This window comes from Agrilus planipennis, unplaced genomic scaffold, assembly GCF_000699045.2.
Source record: "Agrilus planipennis isolate EAB-ADULT unplaced genomic scaffold, Apla_2.0 scaffold247, whole genome shotgun sequence".
Taxonomy (NCBI): domain Eukaryota; kingdom Metazoa; phylum Arthropoda; class Insecta; order Coleoptera; family Buprestidae; genus Agrilus; species Agrilus planipennis.
In genome coordinates this window covers 138,629-163,263 of record NW_020442433.1, presented here as the reverse complement: position 1 = coordinate 163,263, position 24,635 = coordinate 138,629, and the positions used below count along the sequence as shown (strand labels likewise).

The 24,635-nt window shown below is 35.8% G+C and overlaps 1 protein-coding gene across 1 annotated transcript in view; it reads left to right on the top strand.

The window, feature by feature from the left end:
• Nucleotides 1-20,707, top strand: part of LOC108740255 (SWI/SNF-related matrix-associated actin-dependent regulator of chromatin subfamily A containing DEAD/H box 1 homolog) — a 30,791-nt gene extending 10,084 nt beyond the window's left edge. Inside the window, exons 6-12 of the mRNA XM_025980293.1 lie at nt 4,379-4,517; nt 9,582-9,717; nt 14,284-14,421; nt 15,725-15,979; nt 18,609-18,649; nt 18,710-18,766; nt 20,466-20,707. Of these exons, the coding sequence (XP_025836078.1) occupies nt 4,379-4,517; nt 9,582-9,717; nt 14,284-14,421; nt 15,725-15,979; nt 18,609-18,649; nt 18,710-18,766; nt 20,466-20,634 (935 nt within the window). The 3' untranslated portion in view covers nt 20,635-20,707. The remainder of the gene's footprint in view (nt 1-4,378; nt 4,518-9,581; nt 9,718-14,283; nt 14,422-15,724; nt 15,980-18,608; nt 18,650-18,709; nt 18,767-20,465) is intronic.
• The last annotated feature ends 3,928 nt before the right edge of the window (nt 20,708-24,635 follow it).

The window sequence follows — 24,635 nt, the reverse complement described above, 5'->3', positions numbered from 1 at the left end:
GGAAATCCGCTCCGGGAATAGAAGTAACAGTCCACGGTCTTCCCATAATTGGTCCGATTCGGGTTATTATTGCAAACCAAAATGTCTATTCCAGTATGGCGGAACAGGATTTCGATCGTGTTCTGTACGATCCTCCATTACTGAGTCCCAAAGGTCTCTATAAGTTGGGTTATCAGAGCATCTTTCCTTAGTTACTAGGTAATAGGTATTGCGTCGTACGTCAGGCAGGCACAACAGTCTTCTTCCCTTCCAAACCGCCAAATCTGCGTTTGAACACGGACGCGATACCACGGCTCATTCTGAGATCCTTTGAAACGTAATGGGCCAGAGAATATTCCTTAGATATAGCAAAAAGGTCTCTTCGGATTTCTTGCGTCACTTCAAATCTCCTGTTAACATGGGGGCCTTCCTTCATGAACTCTTCGAATGTAGGCTCGGAAGGAATAGTTCCTAATAATTTGGCCCGCGCCTCCTCTTCATTTGCATCGGTGAATGGAGCCAAGCGATTAAAATGGACTACCTTCGGCTTCCCATTTGGAGTTTACCTAATTCGGTAAATCACGTCATTAATCCTCTGCACTATCTCATAGGGTCCTTCCCAATTCTGTTGGAACTTAGGTGATAGTCCACGGCGACGACGAGGATTATGCAACCAAACAAGATCTCCACTTTGGTAACCACCTGCTGTAGCCTTGATATCGTAGTTTTCTTTAATCATGTCACTAGCAATCTGCGTATGCAGACTAACCGACTCGTGGATATCGTTAAGCTTTCTTCGGAGGTTGGTAACATATTCTTCTCCTGTCAAGTCATCTCCTGGTTTACAGCCTAATTTGAGGTCACAAGGTAGTCAACTCCCTTTCAAAAAGGACACTGGCAGGTGTTTAGCCAGTCGTTTCGTGGACAGATGAACGGTATGCCATTAAAAATAAAGGCAAAACCATGCCGTCCGATTGTGGATGGAGTGGAGTAGTTCGAGTTTTCTTTATTCCTAGGAGCGCGCATATTCCGCGGAATATAGCCGATTCGAAATTCCTCCCTTGGTCTGAGTGCAACTCCAGTGGAACCCCAAAACGACTGATCAACTCATTCACCAGCTCCTCAACTATAGTTTTCGACTCCTGGTTCGGAAGGGCTTAGGCTTCAACCCACTTGGTAAAATAGTCCATAACGACCACGATGTACTTGTTACTTTTCTCGGACTCTGGGAATGGACCCGTCACGTCGATTGCGATTCGTTCGAAGGGGCCACCGACATTGTATTTACGCATTGGCGCCCTTGGCCTTTTCTGTGGTCCATTACTCGCTGCACAGGTGGTACACTTCTTACACCAATTCTTGACATCATCCTTACAGTTCACCCAATAAAATCGCTCTCGCACTTTCCCAAGTGTCTTATTCACTCCAAAATGGCCACCAGATGATCCATCATGAAGATACTGCAACACCTCTGTAATCTTGTTTCGCGGAGTAACCAGTTGCTTCCTATCTTTCTTTCCATCCGGACTTTCAACAACACGCTTCAGGATGCCATCCTCCAAAATGATTGTGTCCCACTGAGCCGATAACGATTTTCGTACTTCGTTATAAGAAGAAATTTGCTGCCACGTTGGTCGTTTTCCGTCTCTTTTCTATTCCATCACCTTCTTTAAGTCCGGGTCGTATTCTTGGTCGTGTTTTATATTTTCAGGTAACCACTCGTCATCAATTACCGTGATGCGTCGAATTGTCTCTTCATTCTTTTCCATTTGATTACACTGCTTGCAGTTTGTTTGACGTCGAGTACTTGGGGAAGGAGTACTTTTCCTACACTGCCTCCTCGAATGACCTAGTTCGCTGGAATTCCAATATCATATCGTAGCTTTCGAGTTTCTTTATCTAACTTTCGAACACTTCCCTGTTTGCTATAGGCCCGTTTAACAGTTTCGTACTCCAATGCACGAACCAATGCATCAGCTAGCGTCTTAGGTCGGTCGAGGCGTATTCGTTGTTAAGTGTCACTGTCCCGAAGTCCATCAGTAAATGCCTCTACTGCCAACCTTTACATCAATTCTTCTGGAGTATTAGGATAGGCCAGTAGGGACAGTCTCGCAATATCGGCCTCGAATTCTTGCAGGGATTCCGTTCGTTTTTCCAAACTTCTACTGTTTTCTTCCAATTTATTTTTCAAACTTTTACTGTTTTCTTCCAATTCACGTTTCAAACTTTTACTATTTTCTTCCAATTCACATTTCAAACTTTTCATCATTTGCGACAATTCGTCTTCGAAAAGCAACGTTTCAGGATCAGGACCATGCTTTTTCAACATCTCCGCGAGCCGCCACTTAAGTTCCGCTTTGTTACCGCTTGTCGCTTCATCCCGTTCTTCCAATTCTCTTCTTAACTCGGCTACTTTTAATTCGTACAACTTCTTTGCCATTGTAATGTCTTTTACTCGACCCCACACTTGACACCAGTTGTAATGCTCCTGGGTTTAACAAAATTAATTTCTAATACTGATAACGACAAAAATTATTTATTTACACTACTGTTGATATATCATTATTCACTGCGCTATTTATTTTACTGCTATCACTATCAATTTATTTCTGGATTCACTTCTGCAACGGTCAATTTATTTGTACTGTCTCTAGGCGATCGTCTCTTCCTTTAAATACTCTTTTGTTTCCTTTCTGGAACCCTCTAGAAACATCCGGATCGTGTTTTTCATTGAACTATTTAACTGCTTTCCCAGAACACAGGTACGACATACACATTTACAAGTACGGCACACATGAAGAAAGGCGTCCGAGGCTAGTCGGCGAATCGATATGCCGTGCGCGCACACGTGTGCCCGATCGCACACAAACACGCTCGTACTTGCTACAATATTATCTGCAGACGAACGACAGTAGCGTTCTCCGGGGTTACAGAAAAAGATCATTTTTGTGTCCCACGATTTTGGGGCAAGCGTGTACACACAACAAAGTTTATTTTTGCAAGAAAAACAATAAAAAAGATTTTTTTTTTAATTACCTCAGAAAAACTTCTTTTACTGTGACAACTTATAAATCGTAGCCCCAAATGATTATATTTATTTTCTCTAAATTTTAGTTGGAATGTCTACGTCCATTAAAATGGAAGCCGTATGTTTACAATACGTTTGCGTTTATTTGAACTATTTATTTGGTTTTTATTTCATTTGAAGTATAAAAATTAATTGAAGTAAAAGTTACTATAAGCACTTCAAAAATTATCATCATCGTAAGGTCCTGAGACTCTCCACCTCTTTCTTGTCCTGAGCTTATATTAACATCTTTAAAATAATAAGTAATCTTTTTCGAATTAACCGTTCGCGAGCGTAGAAGTAACTTTTTTTTTGTTAAAGGCGACTCTACTCTCCGCTATTCTCTGTTTTAATATATCTGTACTGTTTCATCCATCCTGAGCTATCTGACTTCCTAGACATCGATTTTCTTTTCTAATTTTTCGATTGCCACCTTTATATTCACTCTTTCCCTATTTAGTCTTCCCTTGCATACTCACTTGCAATATTTTTTTTTCGTCTTCGGTATATAGATTAAAAAGTAACGATGACAGTGTGCATCTTTGTCTGACTCCTTTCTTAATACAGTCGAAACTGGATAAGCGAAAACTGGATAAGTGAGAAAACTCACAAAAATATTCCCGTCCCGTCAGTTTTATCCCCGAAAACCTCAATGAGTGACAGTGTTAATACCTCTTTTAGGGAGAGTAATTTTTCACTTTTAGAACACTGTAAGTGAAAGTTTCTTACTCTAGACCTCTGTAAGAGAAACTATTTACAATTACTAGACATCTGCAGCACACTTGTGCGCTTGTTCCTACCTGGTTATGGTACTCATCCTCAACATTTGGTTTCAGTTGATAACAATCATCGAAGAAAGTACGTTTGACGTTGTTCACACAAAAAATTAAAATTATTTTTTTTTTGTATTGTGATTGATTGATGTTGATCCCTCAATTTTTGATAAAGTTTATGAAAAACATTCAAAATTGTAAAAAGGATACTCATAAAAAATTATCTAATTTTTTTAAATAAATAAAATATGTACCTATTTATAGCCAAATGTGTATATACTTATGCATTACCTATTTCTTAACGCTCTAGCACCATGTTTATATTCTATTTTTATTAACCTCTATAAATGAGAAAACTGTGAGTGAGAATAACATTTGAGTCCCTTGAATTCTCTTTTGCCCAGGTTCGACTGTATTTACGTCTCTACGTTACTGCTTAAGTTCCACAATTACCTGTCGCTCTTTACAAACTGTATATTACTCCTATATCTCTGTCTCATTCCTGCATGTATATTAAAAAACTAAAATACATTGTAAAAAGATCGTTTTTAATCTATAGATAATTGGGTCGAAGCATTCAAACGGTATTGTCCGTCAATGAAGGTGTTCGTTTATCATGGTTCAAAAGAAGAAAGAACTGGTCATAGGCTGAAATTTTATAAAGGCGAACTGTATATGTATGATGTGATACTGACAACGTAAGTATAGCACGTAAATGTATCCATGTTATTTTTAGTATTTTCTAAATTTTTTATCTACAGCTAATTTTTACAAATATATTTAACGTAAGCACAGAAACTGAACGCAATGCTACAGTGACTCTAATTTACTTCTTAGGGATGCGTCAAATGCACAAAACGTCACTGTTTTTATTCTCCCATGTTATATATTACCGGGGTTATTGAGTTAAAAATTGTATGTTCGCAAATAAAGGTACAGGTATTATGGAAGTGCCCCCCCTTGGTGCAATCTGTTTATATGCACACGACGGTAGTAGGTAACGTTTCGTTACGTGTGACATGGTTATTTTACCAGTACGCACTAGTTCTCAGTGTCGAATATTCTCTTTTATGTTTTTTATTTAATTTTTCCTCGAGGAGGGAAGTCGTCAAAAGATGTCATCTGAAGAGGGGTAGTGTTGGATTCATCGAAGCATCTACCGACTAAAACCCCCCTCGAGTAGGGAGATCGACCCGGAGGTTATACATCCCAGGGAAGGTTCGGTGGGAAGAGGTTGGGAGCGGGAAGGGGATTGAATGTAGGAAAGGAAATAATTGGGGAGGAGGGGGAAATTGGCGGCCCACCTCGGATGAGTTGGGTGGGAACTCGCTCTAAAAAAGTAAAACTAGGAAGGAGCGGAAAGGAAGCAGTTCAGAGTAGAAGGTGACAGAGTCGTTTGGTTTAGAGACAAAGTCGGGAAGTGTCGAGATGGACGAGTTTGGGCGGCGGGGGTGGACGCAGTCCCAGGTGAAAGTGGCGTGGGAGCAGATTCTCTTGGTGATTGCGTTGAGCGCACAGATTTTGATTTAGTGGGAGATATAGTTGTTTTGAAAAGGGGGCTTGAGGGAGACGAAAGCGCGTAAAACCTTGGAACGTGAGGTTAGGATGTGTTTGCCAAGTGAGTATTCAGTCGAAGGTGACGCCGAGGTATGTGATGAAATGGCTCCATTTGATGGGGGATGTTTCTGGGTCCTATGGGAGAAGAAAATTGCTTCCGAATTGGCCTCGTTAATGGAGAGTTTCCATCTTAAGTACTAATTTATGAGCAGGGGCAAAAACTTGTTAATTTTTTCGGAACACTGTAGAATGGTTTGGGTGGAGTTTATGAGGGCGATGTCATCGGCGTAAAGAGTTGTGAGGATCGAGGGACGGGACGACATGTCTGCACAGGAAAGGTTGAACGGAAACATAACAGCTTGGAGTCTTGGGGCATACCGGGCGTGACGTATTTGTATGAAGATAAAGCAACGCGAACACGACGGGTTCTGTTAGAGAAGAAAGATCGGATTAGGAAATGTGGGGTGTTTATGCCGATAAGTTTGGAGATGAGATCTGTGTACCAAACTCGATCGAAAGCTTGCTGGATGTCAAGCAGAAGGATGGAAGTGTGATGGCGCTTCTTTAGTTTGTCGATAATGTGTTCTGGAACACGAATAAGTTGATGGCCGGTGTCGTGGTGACTGCGGAAATCGTATTGAAAGTCGCGGAGGAGGTTGCTTCGCTCCACGTGGTCAAGAAGCCGGTCCAGAAGGACGGATTCAACTACTTCACTCAGCGAATTGAGCAGGCTGATGGGCCTGTAGCTTGAGGGTTAGCTGAAGGGTTTCCCTTTTTTAGGGAAACAAATGACAGGTGGCTTCTTTCCAAACCAGAGGGAAGTGTGGAGCCGCATGATAGCGTTTGTCACGTTGCAGAGTGTGGTTATGTGGTTTGGTGACAGAATGCAAGGATGATTTCGCTGGAGGACGTGTGCTTATAGTCGAAGACAGAGGGGACGAAGTTTTGGGAAGCAGCATTAGTTTGCTCGTGAATGTCGGCAAGATCCACAGGGCTGGGTAGTGAAGACAGAAGGAGTCTACGAAAATTGCAGCTTTTTCCTCATCTGAAGTGTATACAGAGCCGTTTTCTTGTAGCGGCGGGTTATGTCGACTTCTGTTTCGGAGAGAGCGGATCACTTTTCAAGTGCTTTTGAGATGTGTTTTTGCCTGAGCGATGTAATCATGGAAGGTGGTGCTGCGGAATTCGGTGGGACGAGTTTTAATAAACCCATTTATGCCTGACTAAATAAATGATCAAGGTAGAAAAACGTAAACACTTCCTTGGCTTTGTGCCTCTCTTGGGCACTGACAGAAGCTATATTAAAAGAATAGCCTATTAGCTGAAATTTTAGGATAGGGTTATGCCAACGGATCGAACATGAAAGTAAAAAATTCCAGAGTGCAAAAGCAAATTAAGGAAATCAATCCAAAAGTATTATTGTTCCTTATTGTTGTTCTTTTTTTAATTTGTTTGTTGCATAGTTATTATAAATTAACTCTTCTGATGACTGCGTACAATGGCATTAACTGTGTTACAGGACGTGATTGCCATAGTAGCATTGCCAAGCATATATAAAAAAGACTATCTTCCCCAATGACATTAATATTTATTCAATAGAAAGCAACCAGAAGGGGTGAATTGTTAATTATTTGTTATGTTATCCTCAACCCACATTCCGCCTTTTTGGTCTAACGCTTTATCAAGGTAGATTATTAAGTTATTTACAATAATTACATCAGATGGAGGTATTGGAAATGCCTTGTACAATCACCCGAGAATGTAACATTTGTTAATTTCTTCAATAAAAACAAAATCACAGTCTCAGTTTATAAAATAAAATAAAACCGATAACATATGCTATACATCATACATTAGTTTAAAACTCAAAATGCAACAAAACAAAATAAAATAAAGAATTACAATACCGCCGTTAGTTTTTATATTAACCACATGGACGTTACCATCATCCCTTGGGAAGACCTCATGGATTAGTTCATGCCTCCAATGTAAAGGTCGGGTATTCTCATCTTTTAATATTACCATGGCGCCCACTGATGCGCCGTTACGTTGTAGCAACTTCCATTAGCTCCCTAAATTTTAAGAACAGAAGATTGGTTTGTATATCCCAAAAGATGTGAGTGAGGTTCTTTGGCATTAGCCCGTCTTCACTTGCTCAATGTTACCAGTGCAAACTGAGATGACCAGGATAATAATAATAATAATAGATCAGATAGAGCCCTACTACAAATACAAACCACAAAATGTATTGAAAAACCACTTAGCCAAGCTTTATTGGGATAGAGACGTAATTACAGATAAAACAGTTAATCATAACAGACCTGATATCACACTGGCCATCAAAGAAACTAAAACGACCTACCTAATAGATGTTGCTGTACCAAACACTGAAAATCTTAAACAGAAACATATTGAGAAAATTCAAAAATATATTCCTTCAGCAGATAAAATAAACGACATGTGGAATCAGAACACAGTTCGAATTATTCCAATAATAATATCATCAATAGGCGTTATACAGTGAAAACTGAGAAGACCAGGAGAATAATAATAATGGAATGTATCATTTGCTAAGCACCATAGCAGTCCTATGGTTTTTGTGACACTGTCATTGCAAATAAAATGAGATAAATTGTGTTTCTTCTGATATGTTCCTGAGAATATCTTTATTGTTTAAGGTCCATTTTCTTAAGGGAAATCCGAGGAGGCTAAAATTCGAAGTGTGTCTGATAACGCAACGGTTTATTTAAGTAACGAAGCGCATTTCCATCTATATGATGATGTAAATAATCAAAACATCTGCTATTGGAGTGGTGCCAATCTTAGGGAAGTTTATGAGAGACCTTAAAATATTGAAAAAGTTACCCTACCTTTTCGAGGGGAATGGTCGTACGATTACTATAACCTCTGAACAGTTTGATCAATGAATTTTTGCACAATTGAATATGGGGTTGGGCTTGTCTACAACAAAATAAGGCTACGGCTCACACGACCTATAATTCAACAGCTGTTATGACAGTAATGTTCCCCAGACATTTAATTTTCGGGTTTGGTGGTATTCCTCGACCCACGCGTTTGCCAGATTTGACTCCGTGCGACTTTTTTTATGGGAATACTTCAAATCAGAAATTTAGAGACGTCGAAGTAACAATTTGCAAACCGCTTATAATAGTGTATTAACAACGAAGGTCATCATTCGAAATGATATCCTGTTTTACACTATAAAAAAATCCAAATTGTGTATTTTAAAGACAATAAACAAAGGTAACTTACCTTTCTTAATTTTTATTTTATTTACTTTCAAAGTTAAGGATAATTCTCTGCTCCACCCTGTTTGCATTTAAATTGAGAATCACTTCTTTTCCAATACCTCTGTTGCGCTGTGTATTTTGTTAACACTATCGGTAAGAATTTTTTATGGAAAAAGGAGGTTCTCCAAACTTAAATTAATAAAAACGCTTCTCAAATTAACATTAGTGAAACAAAATTAGAAGATTTGAATTTCAGTGGAATATCGACTCGACCCAAACGTTAAATGCAAAGGGCTGGTGTGAGAATTTGCAACAATTAAAGCGAGAAAAGCTGCAATTATGTTAAACGGGCAACTGTAAGCTTTTCGTTTTTGTAATTTTTTATTTCCGTTTGCGTGAGTTCTTAATATTATTCATGTCAGGTGATAGAACGCACAAAAATGGTATGAACCACGAGATTATTTTTTAATTTGTTGTCTATTTTAAATAGTCTCTGGGGCATATATGGGGCTACAAATGTTCTAGTTTCAGCGTTACGTGAGGAGGATAGGGGTTAATTGTCGTAAACTTCCGTAAGACCACCCTTGGTGTCAGGATTTCCTGGAATTTACACTGCTTGATAAAAAAGTATTTCCAGTTTTTACTTTTTTAAATAAATATGTACATACTTATAAATTGATAGTAGCTTGTTTTCTTTCACTGTGACTTTTACTGCCGTAAGAACAAGAAACAGTCCCGTATCCTTAAAAAAATTATAACATTTTTCACAAAACTGTTTTGGACACGATGTTTATCATGAAAGTATGGCGGCCGTAGTACATTATATTACAAAATTACACACAGGCGCAGCATACGGATTATGCGTCCGCTGATTTTCCTATACTAAAAGTTGCATTAATGATTTGCTTACGACACTTACTTTTAGCTCCGAAATATATTTCTTCTTTGTTTTAGATACACAGTGGTGGTTCATATAGCAGACGAGAGGGAAGTATTTAGATCAATGACAACTGACTACGTCGTCTTTGATGAGACAGATACAGCAAAAAATATCAATATACAGTTGTACGATAATTTAATTAAAACCAGGGTATGTAACTTTTTCCATCATCATCATTATCATCTTCATAAGGTCGTCAGTACTAAGACTGGTTGGATACGCACCCCCATTATTTTATATCCTGAGCTATTGTTCTCATTTTCCTAAAATATAAACATCCCATATTCTTGGCAACAGTAATCTAATCTAGGTCTACCTCTACTGCTCTTTACTCTGTTTTCTGTTTCTAATATGTTTCTAAGTCGCCCTTTGTGCCTGATAAAGTGCCTTGTCAACTTATCTAGCCTATGTCTTATTGATTTCTATAGCGCCTACTGTTCTAATACTTTTTTATTTCTAACCTTCTCTATCCACGGTATTATCATTCGCCAGTAACACCACATTTCGGCCGCTTCATACCTTTTCTTTTCCGCTGCGTTCACTGTCCACTTTTCGTACCCATATGGATCCGTGCTCCAAACACACACCTCTAACAATCTATTTCGAATTTCTAAATTAACCGTCCGCGAGCATAACTGTGACTTCTTTTAGATGACGATGACTCTAAATTATTTGACTTCATAGGTACGGAAAATAATTCTTCTAATTTTTCGACTTTTATATTTATATTCAGTCTTTCTACTTTTTCATCTCTGCATACCAAGTTTTTGTTTTACTTTTATTTATCTTCATAATATACTGGTTTGTCAATATCGGTTCCATTTTATTTAGAGGTATCTGCAACTCCTTGCTTAATGTAATATTGCTATATCATTTGCAAATTTAAGCATACTGATCCTTTGCCCCTATATATATATATATCTATTGCTAAAGTTGTTCTTTAGAACTTTTTTATTTAACATATAATTTAGAAATGTAGGTTCAGTGGTCATTTTAATACCTTATTCTGCCTATTCATATTTCATACATCAGGACGTATTGTACTAACACACTAAAAGTTTTTTTAAATCTTTTACTTTTTTAATTATTCATAAAAATTGAATTATTTGACGCATTTTTTTAAATGCTTTTTTCGATCGTTTGTCTGTTTAGATTTTATACTGTTTTATTACTTGATCCACTATAGTTCGTAGAAATTAGAGAAAATTACGATAATAACGAAGAAAAAATGTAATGTTTTGAAATTTGTCAGGAATATTTTTGACGACGTCAGAATTATTAAAGTACAAAACACTCTTACATATCGTGGCAGGATCCTTTTATTTACTGGAGCGATCAATTTTCGGAAAAAAAAATGAAATAAAATGTTTGCCATTAAATTAGTAGCAGAAAATGTTCTATTTATTTATCCCTGAAACGAACACCCTCGTACAAGAACGGCTTGAAGGAATGAGTATATGTCGGTACGCATGGCCACGCGCTTGTCTACTGTTAGTACAGTTTTTTAATTTATAACGGGTTATAAGTTGAATTATGTATAGAATTCTTGGTGATTTTATTAAAAGTCAGCATTGCACGAAATGGAAAGTTCTACAACTGATAGCACTAGTTCTGATAACGACATCGGTTCACTTGTAAAACTCAAAACGCAGAAACTTTAAAAATGATAAAACTTTCTTTACTTTTATGAATTCCACTAAGATTTGGAATGATATAATAAGGAGACAGATAGATGTTAACAAACAAAAAGTGATTGTTGATGATGAAGCTGGAAATTTTGCTAACTGTGTCGGCGAGACGATGGTTTAAATTGTTCTCTGTACCTATCTATTAAAATTTTTAAAACTAAGTCCTATCTATTCGACAGACCAATAACAGGTTCATAACCAACCCTGGGAAAATCTGAACATAGAGGTTTATTGAACAGACAATTAATGTAATAAAATTCCATTCTTGCGCAACAATAATGCGGAAATAGAAATGAAATTTGAATGTTTTTTTTTGCTGTACGTAACATACTGGAATTATTAATAGATAAAAATGCGTATAAGTTAAAAATGTCAAATGACAAGTACATTGTAATGCAGTGATAAAGGAAATGTGAACATGTAATATAACACATTTTATGCCAAACAATATTAGCGAGATATCTAGCTTTATCACCAGCAATTACTTTTTGTGTCTCATAAGCTATCTCTTTCTATCACTCCAAATCTTAGTCCTTTGAAAGTTCCCCTCGTTTTACCTTTCGTAAATAACCCACCAACAGAGTACGACACTGTTTGTACTGTTTTGAAATACGCGGCAGAAGAGATCAGAGAGCCGCTGCTTCCCACCAGCTATTATAAATGTAAGCGAGAGATATCGTTGCATCAGATGGAAGCAGTCTAACAGACTTACTTTCCATAGTCATTGTACGATTAGGAGGCTTTTATATCTTGATGTCGTTGTTAAATAACAGACAGTAGCGTTGCTTCGAATAATCAGCACAAGACTGACTAAACCTGTCATGACGTACGAATACCTGGTTTAAATTTACGAGGTCGTTAAAGAAGAACGGCACTGTTGTCTTAATTTTTTGCACGAAGGCCAAAGTGGTATTTCTGCAACTGAGGACTGCAAACCGTCCTTACATCACCGTTGGAAGAGTTTCTGTGTATTTGATAGATCGGTTGCACGTTGTGACGGTCTTCAGTCGTACCTGTCAGAACCTTCAGACGAAGTGCGTACACTTGGCCAAATTGTTTGTGGTAGCAACAAATACCGTCACCAGCATACTGTGCGCGAGAACGCTATCGGCCGCGAATGTTAGCTTCCCTCTTCATCTGACGTATATGCTTCGCGAGTATATCGGCTATCGATGATGTACTTACTACTGATGATTTGTTGAAACCCAGCTAAACTTGTGAAAACCACAGTCCCGAATCGGCGTAATTAAACGGTGGCAAGGCTACTTTTAAACTTCTCTGGACCAATTACTGACTCTTAAGATGCTGACTTCGTCAGCAGTGGGATGTCGGGGTCACCAGTTTAGACTCTTGTGTTCCATATTCGGAGGATGAAGAAAATAAAGCAAGATGAAGAAATAACGGTTACAACAGCAACGATATATTTAAACAAACTTGAGAAATAAAGATCTAATTTGAAGGTAGAGAGATTCAGATCAAACTTTTTAAGTTATGAAAAATAATGGTTTAGAAAACCTATGAAGGAGGGGCCAGTAGTTGGTAGATTAAAATAGGACACCAATAATAAGATTGGAAAGTTCCGAAGATAAGAAATATCAAGAAATAGAATTTAGTCCCAAATCACCGAAGAACCTCATCGTAAAATTGTAGTTAGGAGAGAAGGGAAAGTATACATGCGGTTAGTAAACGAAGTAAAATATTAATAGGGACTACAGGAAATTACAAATAGTAAGATGTCGATAGAATTAACTACATTAGAATTTGAATAGACTGTACGAAATAATCGAATAAACAGTTGTATATATGTGCTGTTTTTAGCCACATTTCGTTAACTCAGAAAATACTTTGAAATATCAATTTTTGGGGTGTGTATATTGTTACATGTATGTAGGCAACTCAACTTACATAGTGACAAATAAGACCAGGTTTCTAGACGGTATATACTGGAAAGTACTTAAACGTGAAATTTCTATAAATAATTGTCAAGAGATCGTGGGATTATTAGTAGCACTAGTGCGAGTTCGGGGCGATAGAAACAGAAGAAAGAGCGAAGAAGTTATAAAATGTTTATATAGTGGTGAATTGTTAATTAATTGATAATAGAAGTGTTATTTAGACAGTAATTAAATGAAAGTAATAGTAGTGTGAGAAGAAGTTTACATACGTGAGTGTTTTATTTAAAATACTGTTATGCAAGGGAAAAAAGTAGGGAAAGAACGAATATAAAGATAGGAGACGAAAAATTAGAAGAAGTGGTTGATTATAGGTATCTAGGAAGATAAGTCAAGACGGAAGGAGTAGGTAGGGATATAAAGCAGAGGATAGTGCAAGGTCTAATCGCTTTCAATAAAAAAAAGCCACTTCTATGCTCGCGAACGGTTAATTTAGAAATTTTAAAAAAATTATTAAACGTGTATGTTTGGATACCGTGGATAGAGGAGGTTAGAAATGAAGAGGTACTAGAAAGAAAAGAACAGAGGACTCTATGGAAGTCAATAAAAAATAGGCGAGATAGGTTGGTAGGACACCTTCTCAGGTATGATGGTCTAATCAAAGTTATATTAGAGGCAGAAACAGGAGTTAAGAGGAGTGGAGGTAGACTTAGATTAGATCACTGTTCACAAATAGTAAAGGATGTGGGATGTTCCAGTTTTAGAGAAATGCGAAGATTGGCTGAGGGTAGGAAGGAGTGGATGTGCGTGTGTTCAACCAGTCTTAGGAATGACGGTCTTATGATGGTGGTGTTTTATTTAATTATCTTCTAACCCATATGAGTTTGGCGTGTTTTCGAAATTCGATCAATTCGAGGTAACCGAATGGTGTGGGGAGAGTGTTTCGGGCCTGCTATGTAGGGGAAGGAGATCACAAATTGATTTATTTTGCGTTACGTAGTTATATATAGCCTTTAATTAAATATATTGTGTTCTGGGCATTTATTTTTCGACTGTTAATATAGTATATTTATATTTTTGAATGAACTAAAGCTTTGCAGGGCGTTTTCTATTTTTCTATTTATCATGCTTTTTAGGCGTTGAGAAGGCTGCTAATAACCACTGGTTCTCTACAGGGAAACCCCTTAGAGCTTATGTCGGTGTTATATTTTATAATGCCCTCTAAACTTCTCGGCGACTGTTATTTATCAGAACGTTCTTTGCAGAAAGCACTTGTAAGTAGCACATTACATAATTTTTATTTTAAATAAGTTACATATATATATTTGTGGTAATGCTTATTTAAAGAAACAAGTCATATATTTTTGTGGTAACGTTTATTGTAAGAAATTATGTCAATTGTGGGGTGGCATTTCAATTCTATGATTTTTGCCAGGATTTCTTTTATGGAGCATTTAAAATAATTTTATCTGCATATACAATGTTTCCACCTAAGTCGTTTTCGTCCATGACTCTGTTATTGAACTTTCAATAGAAAAAAGTGTCTTTATAAAAGTGATCTGGAATCATCTGATGTACATACTGAAAATATTTTCAGGTATACAGGGTGTTCCTTTGTAAACCATAAAAGCTAAAAACCTGCGTTTTGGATCGTTAGTTTTACCTGTACCTGTACCTATGGGCAAAATGAGTACACTATTGAGACATTTAGAGCCATAAATTTTGAAACTTACTTTTGACTATCTTATAAGACGAATAGCTTTTTTTTAATGGTACGAAATTAAAATGATACCGTTCGTTGCGAAATTAAAAGCCCTTTTTACTCATATAAGGTTTTAAATATAAAATAATCATTTTTTTTCTGGAAAACATTTACAGATAAACTAAAACCTTATATTAGTAGAAAGTGCTTCTAATTTCGCAACGAATGGTATTATCTAATATGGGTCATTCCATTTGAAAAAATTATCTTATAGGATTGTCAAAAGTCGCTTTCGATATTTCTGGCTCTAAATAACGTACACATTTTGCCCATGGCAAAAAAGATACAGTATTTCGTGCTAAAACAAACTCTCCAAACCGCAGGTTTTTGGATTTTATGGTTTAGATACTTGGTCTCATTTAAACAGCTGAAATCGTGTTTTTTTTTTTCAAATACAGTTAAATAATTTAAAAACTGGTAGAGATAAGTGCAGGGAATTGGTAGTTAGGTAGCGTCTAGAAGAAATGGAGCACCCTACCGGACTGAAAATATTTTTTATGACAAAGTCTTGTTATGATTTCCTTATTCTTCATATTTGATAGATGTAAAATATCTTACTCATTTTTTGCGTGACTAATATTTTACTTAAAATTAGTTGATTTCAGTTCCTTTTTTAATTATTATTTAAATGTAGATAAATCATTTTTCGAATCTCATTTTGTACTTTAGTATTAATTTCCTCTTGTTAGTTCTAGTTTTACCTTTTAACTGTCTGCGGAGTACACAGTTCATTAGTAAAAATTTAGAAGTTGTTGGGGTTAGTTTACATTAAATTTTAAGTTTTGCTATTTTTACATTTTTTCTGTTATTATTAGAGAGGTCATTTGTTAGAAGGAGAATTTACAATTTATGAAAAGAAAGTGATCGATGAAGTGAATGAAATCCTGGAACCATTTATTTTGCAAAATCTACAGGAAGAAAAATTAGGCGATATGTCCCTTTTTGTTGATACTTCTGTTGAATCAACAAGTGCAATTAAAGAAGAAAATACTTACTTAGAGGACGATGATGATTTAGTTGATACAGCTGACTATGTTCAATTCGAATCGGTTGAAATGAACGAGAGTTATGTAAGTTGAATTTATTGATTAATTAATCCATTAATTTTGGTTAAGTTATTAGTTTTCTTGTTTTTTATTTACTTATTTACAAATTTATCTTTGATATCCTGGTCGTTAAAAGGTTAAGGTAATTGTTTTTTTTTATTTCAAAGTAACGGTAAAAAAATATATAACCAATGGTTTTTGTGTTGTGGTTTATTTGATTAACATAGTAAATTAAATAGAAATAAATTAAGATGTAGTTGTACTTGAATTATATAAAATATTTAAAAATATTTTGGTTGTTGCTCATTATGTTTTATTTTTATATCTAAAAAGTTTATAGAATTGTTGTTTGCTTTTTTTATTGTGAATTGAATTTTGTTGGGAAACTATTATAAATTTAATCCGAAACAAAATCTGTACCATTCTTAATAGCTTTAAGCACAAAGTATATCTATACCCAAATAATACAATAAAAAATCAACTTAATTATACTAAATGAAGCAAAAAATCAAAATATCGCATCAAAATGCTAAACTCTACTTAATGACGTGACGTATCCACATATAAATGGGAAGAAAATGATCTTGCTGTAAATATTAAAAATAAAATAAACAAATTAATAAACAATTGGGTAAAAAATAACTTCATCAGCAAACAGCAATAGTAATAACCTTACATTTATGACTTTCTCAGGCTACTCAAACAAGACATATCACATTGTTCGATCTTAAACAACATTGCGTACCAACTTATAACTTATCAAAATACAGGTTGTTTCTGAAATAAGGAGTAAGCTTGCAGGAAGTGATAGGGCACTACAAAACAAGAAAATTTAGTCACACTTTGATGGTCCGAAAGTCCAACCTTTTCGAGAAAAACGCATTTGAAACTACTGGCAAGACCCAGTCTGGTCCTAATATATAGGATCACACGGGGAAATACCTTTGTCTTTTGACTCGATATGGTATAGACTAATAATAAAATAGGTAAATATTTATTGTAATAATCAAAATAACATAAATAATTGAAGTAGGACTGTTTTCTAATTTTGTTGTTGCTAATTTTAGTTTGATTATGGATAAATAAACCGAAAAGTTACACAAAAAACATTAGTTATATGTTTTTTGACTGCCAGCCTAGAAAAAGAAACACTTATCAATATCCAATACCATTTTTACATTATTAATAATACATTGCTTGACATAGATTTGTTTAAAAATATTGATTATTAGATAACTTAAAAAATACCAAGAATAAAAACCACATTTTGAATAAACATTAACATTAAATATTATATTCTAAATTACTCGTTTCCATGTTTTTCTTGTACAGCTACAGCGTGAGGTGAAGTGAACTACTTCAAATTAAGTTTTAATAAAATAATGCCATCCTTATAGCACTTCCGTTTATACCGGGTATACCGGAAGTTGACACCAACTTTCTTATATTAAATGGAACACCCTGTGTATTTTTAAATTTTCCGAATCTGTATGTTATTTTAGAGAAACTTTTATAAAGCTTCCCCATGTTTAAACTGTTTCGGGTATTTCAATCTTATCAAAAAAATGTTTTTTTATTGTCTAACTCAAAATTGCATATACCTTTTATTATTCAAGTTGAAGTATTGATATTTAAAAGGAAGAAATGGAAATGCCCATAATTCACTACCATAATGTTAAAAGTTATTTAGTATTTTACAGAGTAATGAAAATTTAATACCTATTTTGCGTAACTTCGAACCATCAATACCTTTTTTTTAATGAAATGCTTTGTATTCCCCATACCTATCTCTTAGTTTTTCTGTTATTTACGTTTTTTATTATAAGTAACTAAAATGATCGAATTTACAGTGAAGATAGCTATGGAGTTGCTAAACCTGATAATAAATCAAAAACATCAGATTTGACACCACTTGCTATTATTAGTGGTAGTTAACAATTAATTTTGAAATCATGAAAAACAATACTTATACAAATGCTGATGTTTTTATTTATTATTTATCCATGGACAAAGCAATGGAGTTATAAGCAGAACATGTAGAAATTTCAATGAGAGATACCCCACTTTGCCACCAATTATTAGAAAGAAATTAAGAAGAATTTTAAGGAATCAGTTACAATGTGATCGAAATAGTAAAGTTTTGATTGTTCGAAGTTACGCAAATTCGGTATTAAATTTTCATCACCCTGTATAATACTAAGTAACTTTCAACATAACTGTAGTAAATGGTGAGCATCCTTCTGTCTTCCTTCCAAATATCAATACTTCAGCTTGCATAATATACGAAAAATGCAATTTTCAGTTAGACAATCAAAAATCATTTTGTTAAAGTTGAAATATCTCGAAGTCTAGTAGACCTAGACATGGGGAAGCTTTATAAAAGTTCCTCTAAAATAACACGTAGATTCTGAAAATTCAAAAATTCACAGGGTGTTCCATTTAAAATAAGAAAGTTAATGCCAACTTCCGGTGTAACCGGAAGTGCTACTCTTTTATTTAAAATGAGCACCCTCGAAAACTTTGAACCCCAAAATTTTAAACCTTCATTCGAAGTAGTTTCTGAAATATTCTAAGGTACCGTAAGACACCCTGTATATATACTATTATTTCGATTTCATGTAATGCACTTGTAAATGATTCTGTCTATTTTTAGAGTGCCAGTAAATCATCAATCACTAAAAATCAACAAAAAGCGTAAGTATAAAATTTAATTTTTATTAGACAAAGAATAATTTTTTTCCAACTTTATTAAAGAAGTCCTGATAAAGTTGTTATAAAGAAAGAAGTTATTGAAGGGGATGATAGCGAATGGTATGTATTGGTAAATTGATATGTTTAGCAGGTCTGTATAAAACGATTAATTATCTAAAAACTCACGTTTCCAATATTAGCTTTTGTATTATAGTATTTTTGTTTAAAAGTGTTTAAGTTAAGATACAGTTGGTCAAATATGTACATTTTCGCTTTTTTTTATAAGAATAAGTTACAACGAAAATAGTGAAAGGCTTGTGCATTTTAGCACACAAAAAATTAAGAAATTTTGTAATGTAGGTTGTAATTAAAAAAAAAAAAAATGGAAATGTACTACTAACCTAACCTACCATACCCTTACCTTACTTAATCAACTTTGTTCATCTCTAAAACTTCTGTTTTTGCTAAATATGTTGTTAAAGTCATTTTCAAATAGTAGGTGGCTGACAAATAGACGTTTTGAAATCTTATACTTAAAAACTGACCCTTACCATAAACAGATGAAGGTCTGGTCAATGTGAAGGATCTGTGCTTAAATTTCACTAAATAAATGTTCTTTTGTGAAGGAAATGTTTTCAGACTTTTATAGAAGGAAGGGATCTTAATACCAACAGCAAGCAAAATAAGAATAAAATTTTACCAATGTCAACATTTTCCACCTTTCCTTTTTATTTTTAAAATTTATCGGATAATTTTTAGTAATATATTTTTACTTAATTAAAATACANAGTTTATTCTTTAATTTGTTCCCTTTTTCAAATTTTATTTATTATTATTTGGTTTACGGAAAAAAATCCCCAGGAAAAACTCCCAGAAAAGCCCCTGGCAAAAATCTCCCGATAAAAAAATACCTTACTGACAAATTTCCGGAAATTTCTTTAAAACGAGACCTTATAATAAACCTCAATAAATTTTCAAATATTAGAAATATGAAGCATTTATTAAAAGCAATAATATTCATATTAGACCGGTTGTATGCAGCACATAAATTAAGTTCAATCATTTGTGAATAGTGTATATAAATTTTCAGCCCTGTGAAGCTGGCACCACAAAGTCCCGAAAATGAATTTCGAAAATGCCAAAATTAGGGGCTTTTTGGGATAATTTGGTGCCAAAGTTATAAATTAGGTACTCTTCAAATAAAAAAGTTATTCACGATACAATAATTTTGTGCTATCTGACGTGAAGCTGACACGAAACCATGTATTTATTAATAAAAATCGAATGTATGAACAACAAATTTAAGTGCTAATGGGGTGCTCTGAGACAGTAGGATTAACATTTCAGTCAAATATAGCGCAATGCATACACTGATATAGTTCAAATAAACAATTCTGGTTTTTTCTTTTTTCATGGGGGTATTTTTTCCAGGAGTTTTTTTCCAAAGCTTTTTTTTTTCGTTTTTTTTTTCTCCAGGGATTTTTTTCGCGGGCGCTCAGGCAGCTAGTGGCAGGCCTGCTTGGCCTGTACTAAGGTGGAAAGTACAGAGATACATCAAGTATAAATTATTATTTGTGTGCATTTTCATACTTGAATAACGTGTGTATCTTGTGTATCGAATAGCTCCAGTAAAAAGCAATTTTATCCTGTATTATTCAAAATCATCTGAAGATGGCATAAAAGATGTACCACTATTATGTAAAATTTTATCTACCAATAGAAACATCAAAAAACCAATTGTAAACTTATGTTGAGCAAGATAATATTGTATTCTATAATGTCGAGCTGCCTATTTCTGTACTAAAACGCTAGTTTTTAGGAACCCATATGCATTGGAAGATAACACAGGTGATAGTGTCTCAGATTTTGATTCCGATTTTGAAACTGTTAAAAGAAGAATTTCCCCTCGGAGAAAGTTTTCCACATCTACTTCATCAAAACGAAAACGGAAGTCAAAGTTTTCTGCCGAAGATGTCAATACACCTTAATCACTCAAAATAAAGAACTTAAAAGCTACTTCGGTGAAAATGCGAGCTTTTAAATTCAGTTTAAAATAGAAAAGTCAGAAGCCAATGAAGAAACCAGTTATGTTGTTGCAGTTAAAAAAGAAGACGAAAAATAGTGTACCGAGTATATTCTGAAGAAGTAAAAAGTGTCAAACGTAATGCATGTACGGATGACTCTCACGATATCACATCTTGTCGGTAATATCTATACTCCGTGTTTCACATAAAATTCAATTTTTTTGTATAATAAACCTACTATGGAAAAAAAAGATAAGATACTTAGAGGAAATTATTTATTAAAAAGAAGAGTAATATAGTACAAACGATTAAATATATGGCAAAAAATAATTTAATAACTTTTTGTATTTTTTTACTCCGTAATTTATGAATTTGTATTGCAACTGTAAAATATTTTATTTTAAGATTTTAAAAATAAAAAAGACACGTTTATTATTGCAACTATACCATTATGTACCTAATAGTAAAAAAATATTTTAAACAGCAGATAGCAGATAGACCAGTGATGGTTCCGTGCTCTGTCTGTTGGACGGTATGCTATATTTTGTCAGTTATATAAATTTAAAATTTTACGCAATTAGCAAGAACCACTGTAAGAGTGTAGAGGATTTTTTATCAGGAAAGGATGGGAATAATTTGTAGATGGACTAGAAAGAACTACATAAGTGTAGTTATAAGAAACTGAACATAAAATTCTAAAAACAAAAAATATCAAATCGGTCAGTAGGCTGACTTTGTTGACAAATGCAATTAGTAATTAATATCCATTGTTTCGTCGAATTATCAGGAAAAGAGTAAAGATTTAGAAAATAATTTATTTTCTTATGTTTTATAACAAATATAACTACTATAACTATATTGTTTAAAGTTGTTGTCTCGTATGGTACTACAATCCTATAAATAATTTATGGTGAGTGATTTGACCCCTTCGATTTTTAGCATGAGATTGTAGTCTAATAGCTTCATTTGAATGGCGACTTATTTATTTTGTTACTTCACAACAATTCATGTTTTCTCATGTTTGATACAGTTTGGCAAGTAGCTACTTGTCAAATATTTTAAATTTGATATACAGTAGAGCGTCGATTATCCGAACTTGGGTGTTCGGAAAACCGGTATTTTCGGATAATCGAACTGATTCAGTCATACGTGTACGACGGCCCTCCAAGTTTTTCCTTAAATTGAACTGCTTTTTCACACAGAATTGGGCCAAAAATAGGTTCTCCCACTGTACCTAGTGTCAATAGCTTGATATATCAATTTGCCTTTATGAAGAAACTTTATCTGTCGTAACTGCTTACGATGTGTTGATGAGAACTAATTAGGTGTTGGAAAAATTTGTATAATGGGCTTGTTCCGATTTCTTTTTTGTTTTTATACGATTTTGTGTAGTACTCAATATTTTAGTTATGCCCTTAAAATTTGATATTATTAGCTATTATAGTTTTTGCGGTATGAGATTAATCGTAAACACAGTGCGGCGGCTAATGACGTAACTTTACGCAACTCTGAATTCGGAAATATACATTGGCTGGTACCAGTCGTTCAGATGAAGCGTGGTAATCTGAGAAAAAGTGTTTAGCTAACAATTAAGTTGGTTGTAATAAAGTTGCCTCTATTCATGTATCATAAGTTGATACATTTAAGATTGGGGACTATTTTAATACTAATAAAGTGTACTCACATTAGTACAGGAATGAATTGAATAAAGCTGCAATGGTACCTACTTTATTAATTTAATAAGTAATTATTAATAATGGTAATGCATATTAGTTTTTTTTATTTAAATCTAGCGTAAATAACAATGAATTATCCCTGATTAATTACTGCTAGTTATATATTGCCTGTTAATAATTATAATCATGTATGTCTAGTTGTTTAAGTAGGTACCCTGTATATTTTCTGTAAATGAGTGTGAGGTAACCCTGAGTGGGGGAGATTAGGGTATATAAGGTTCATCGATTTTTGTAAGTCATCCCACCCCCTCTGTGCCTAAGGCAAACGCACCATTAGAACAGAAACTTCAGGCTATCGTCCAAAAAGATGGTAGCCAACTTAGTCGCCGTCTTACAGAATCACCAATGAGCAACGCAGCTCTCCCAAACCACCTTCGTATTGTCACGTGGAACGCCCGTGGCATTAAAAACAAATTGATCGAACTCAAACACTTCCTCGACGATCGATCAATCGGTGTTGTTCCCAAATTTCACGGCCTACAGAAGGGACCGTGAAAATTCCAGAGGCAGCTGTGTAGTCATTCTCGTTAGGAACTCTGTTAAACATAAGCCTATCCCTTCGCCTACAAACTCTCTAGAAATCGTCGGCATTGAAGTATCTCTAACATCCGGCACTCTCAAGGTATTTTCCCTATACTCACCACCTTCAGAGCATAATCTCACAGAACTACCGCTTCTTTTCCACCAAAACATCCCGACCATCGTCGGAGGCGACTTCAATGTCAAACACCTCTCCTGGGGTTGCCGACAAAACAATATTAAAGGCATATCACTTCTTGTCAAAAGTTTGGACTTCAATCTAACAACTGAAGCTCCCAATTCTCCCACATTCATTCCCGCCCCTACTAGGCAGCAACCTGACATTTTGGACATCTTCGACACGAAAAATGTCAACCTTTCCGCTGAACCGATCGCGCTTGACGCATTAGATTCCGACCACCTTCCGGTCCTAATAGAAGTCGGCCGCCCAATTCTTAATCCACCAAAACCAATAACTTCGCTAGATTGGCTACATCTCCGTTACATCCTTGAAACTTCTACTTTTAAGTGCACTCCAATTCGCACAATAGCGGAACTCGAAGAAGCGGTAAATCTCCTGTCAAACGAGATTACCGACGCCTCGAGCTCTCCACATCTTCCCGTCCCAACTCGATCATGACCAAAACACTACCTCCGGATATTCTTGCCCTTCTCAAAAGGAAAAATAGGACTCGTCACCTATGGCAAAGGCACCGCAATCCCGTTCACGTGCCGAACTAAATGCCATACAGCGTGAACTTAAATCTCGCCTTACGGAAGTCCGCAGCGCCTCTTTCGACCATTACATCTCACAGGCAGAAACACACCCCCAAAGTGCTTGGAAAGTGATCCGCTCTCTTCGAAACAGAGCTCCCCACCTCCCGCCCCTAAAGCAAAACCGCACTGTCTACTGTTCAGACGAAGAGAAGGCTGCAGTTTTCGCAGACTCTCTCTGCTTCCAATGCTCTCCACTACCAAGCCCTGTGGATCTCGCCGTCTTTCATGAGCATACCTAAGCCACAGCTCAAAACTTCACCCCCACTGATCCCGATTTTAAGCCTGCCCCCCCCCCATGAAGTTCACCTTATTATCCTCATCTCTGAAATCAAGAAAAGCCCCAGGCGCTGACAAAATCCCCAACGGCGTCCTAAAAGCCCTACCGCCAAAATACGTTACCGCTCTCTGTAACATCATCAACGCTGTCATGCGGCTCCACCACTTCCCTTCGGTCTGGAAAGAAGCCACCGTCATCTGCCTCCCCAAAAAAGGGAAGCCTCTCAGTTCTCCCTCAAGCTACAGGCCTATCAGCTTGCTTAGTTCTCTGAGCAAAGTAGCAGAATCTGTCCTACTCGACCGGCTCCTCGACCATGTGGAGCGAAACAATATCCTTCCAGAATCCCAATACGGGTTCCGCCGCCGCCATGGCACTGGCCAACAGCTCCTCCGTGTTTCTAAACATATTTCCGATAACCTTAACAAACGTCTTCACACCGCCCTACCTCTTCTGGACGTTAAATAAGACTTTGACCGAGTATGGTACGACGGATCCATCTCAAAACTTATCGCCCTCAACACCCCACATTCCCTTATCGGGATAATAAGGTCCTTCCTCTTGAATAGATCCCTTCGTGTCCGAGCTGGTTCTGCCCTTTCTCCCAGCAGACCAGTCACGGCCGGCGTACCCCAAGGCTCAAAATTATCGCCCCTTTT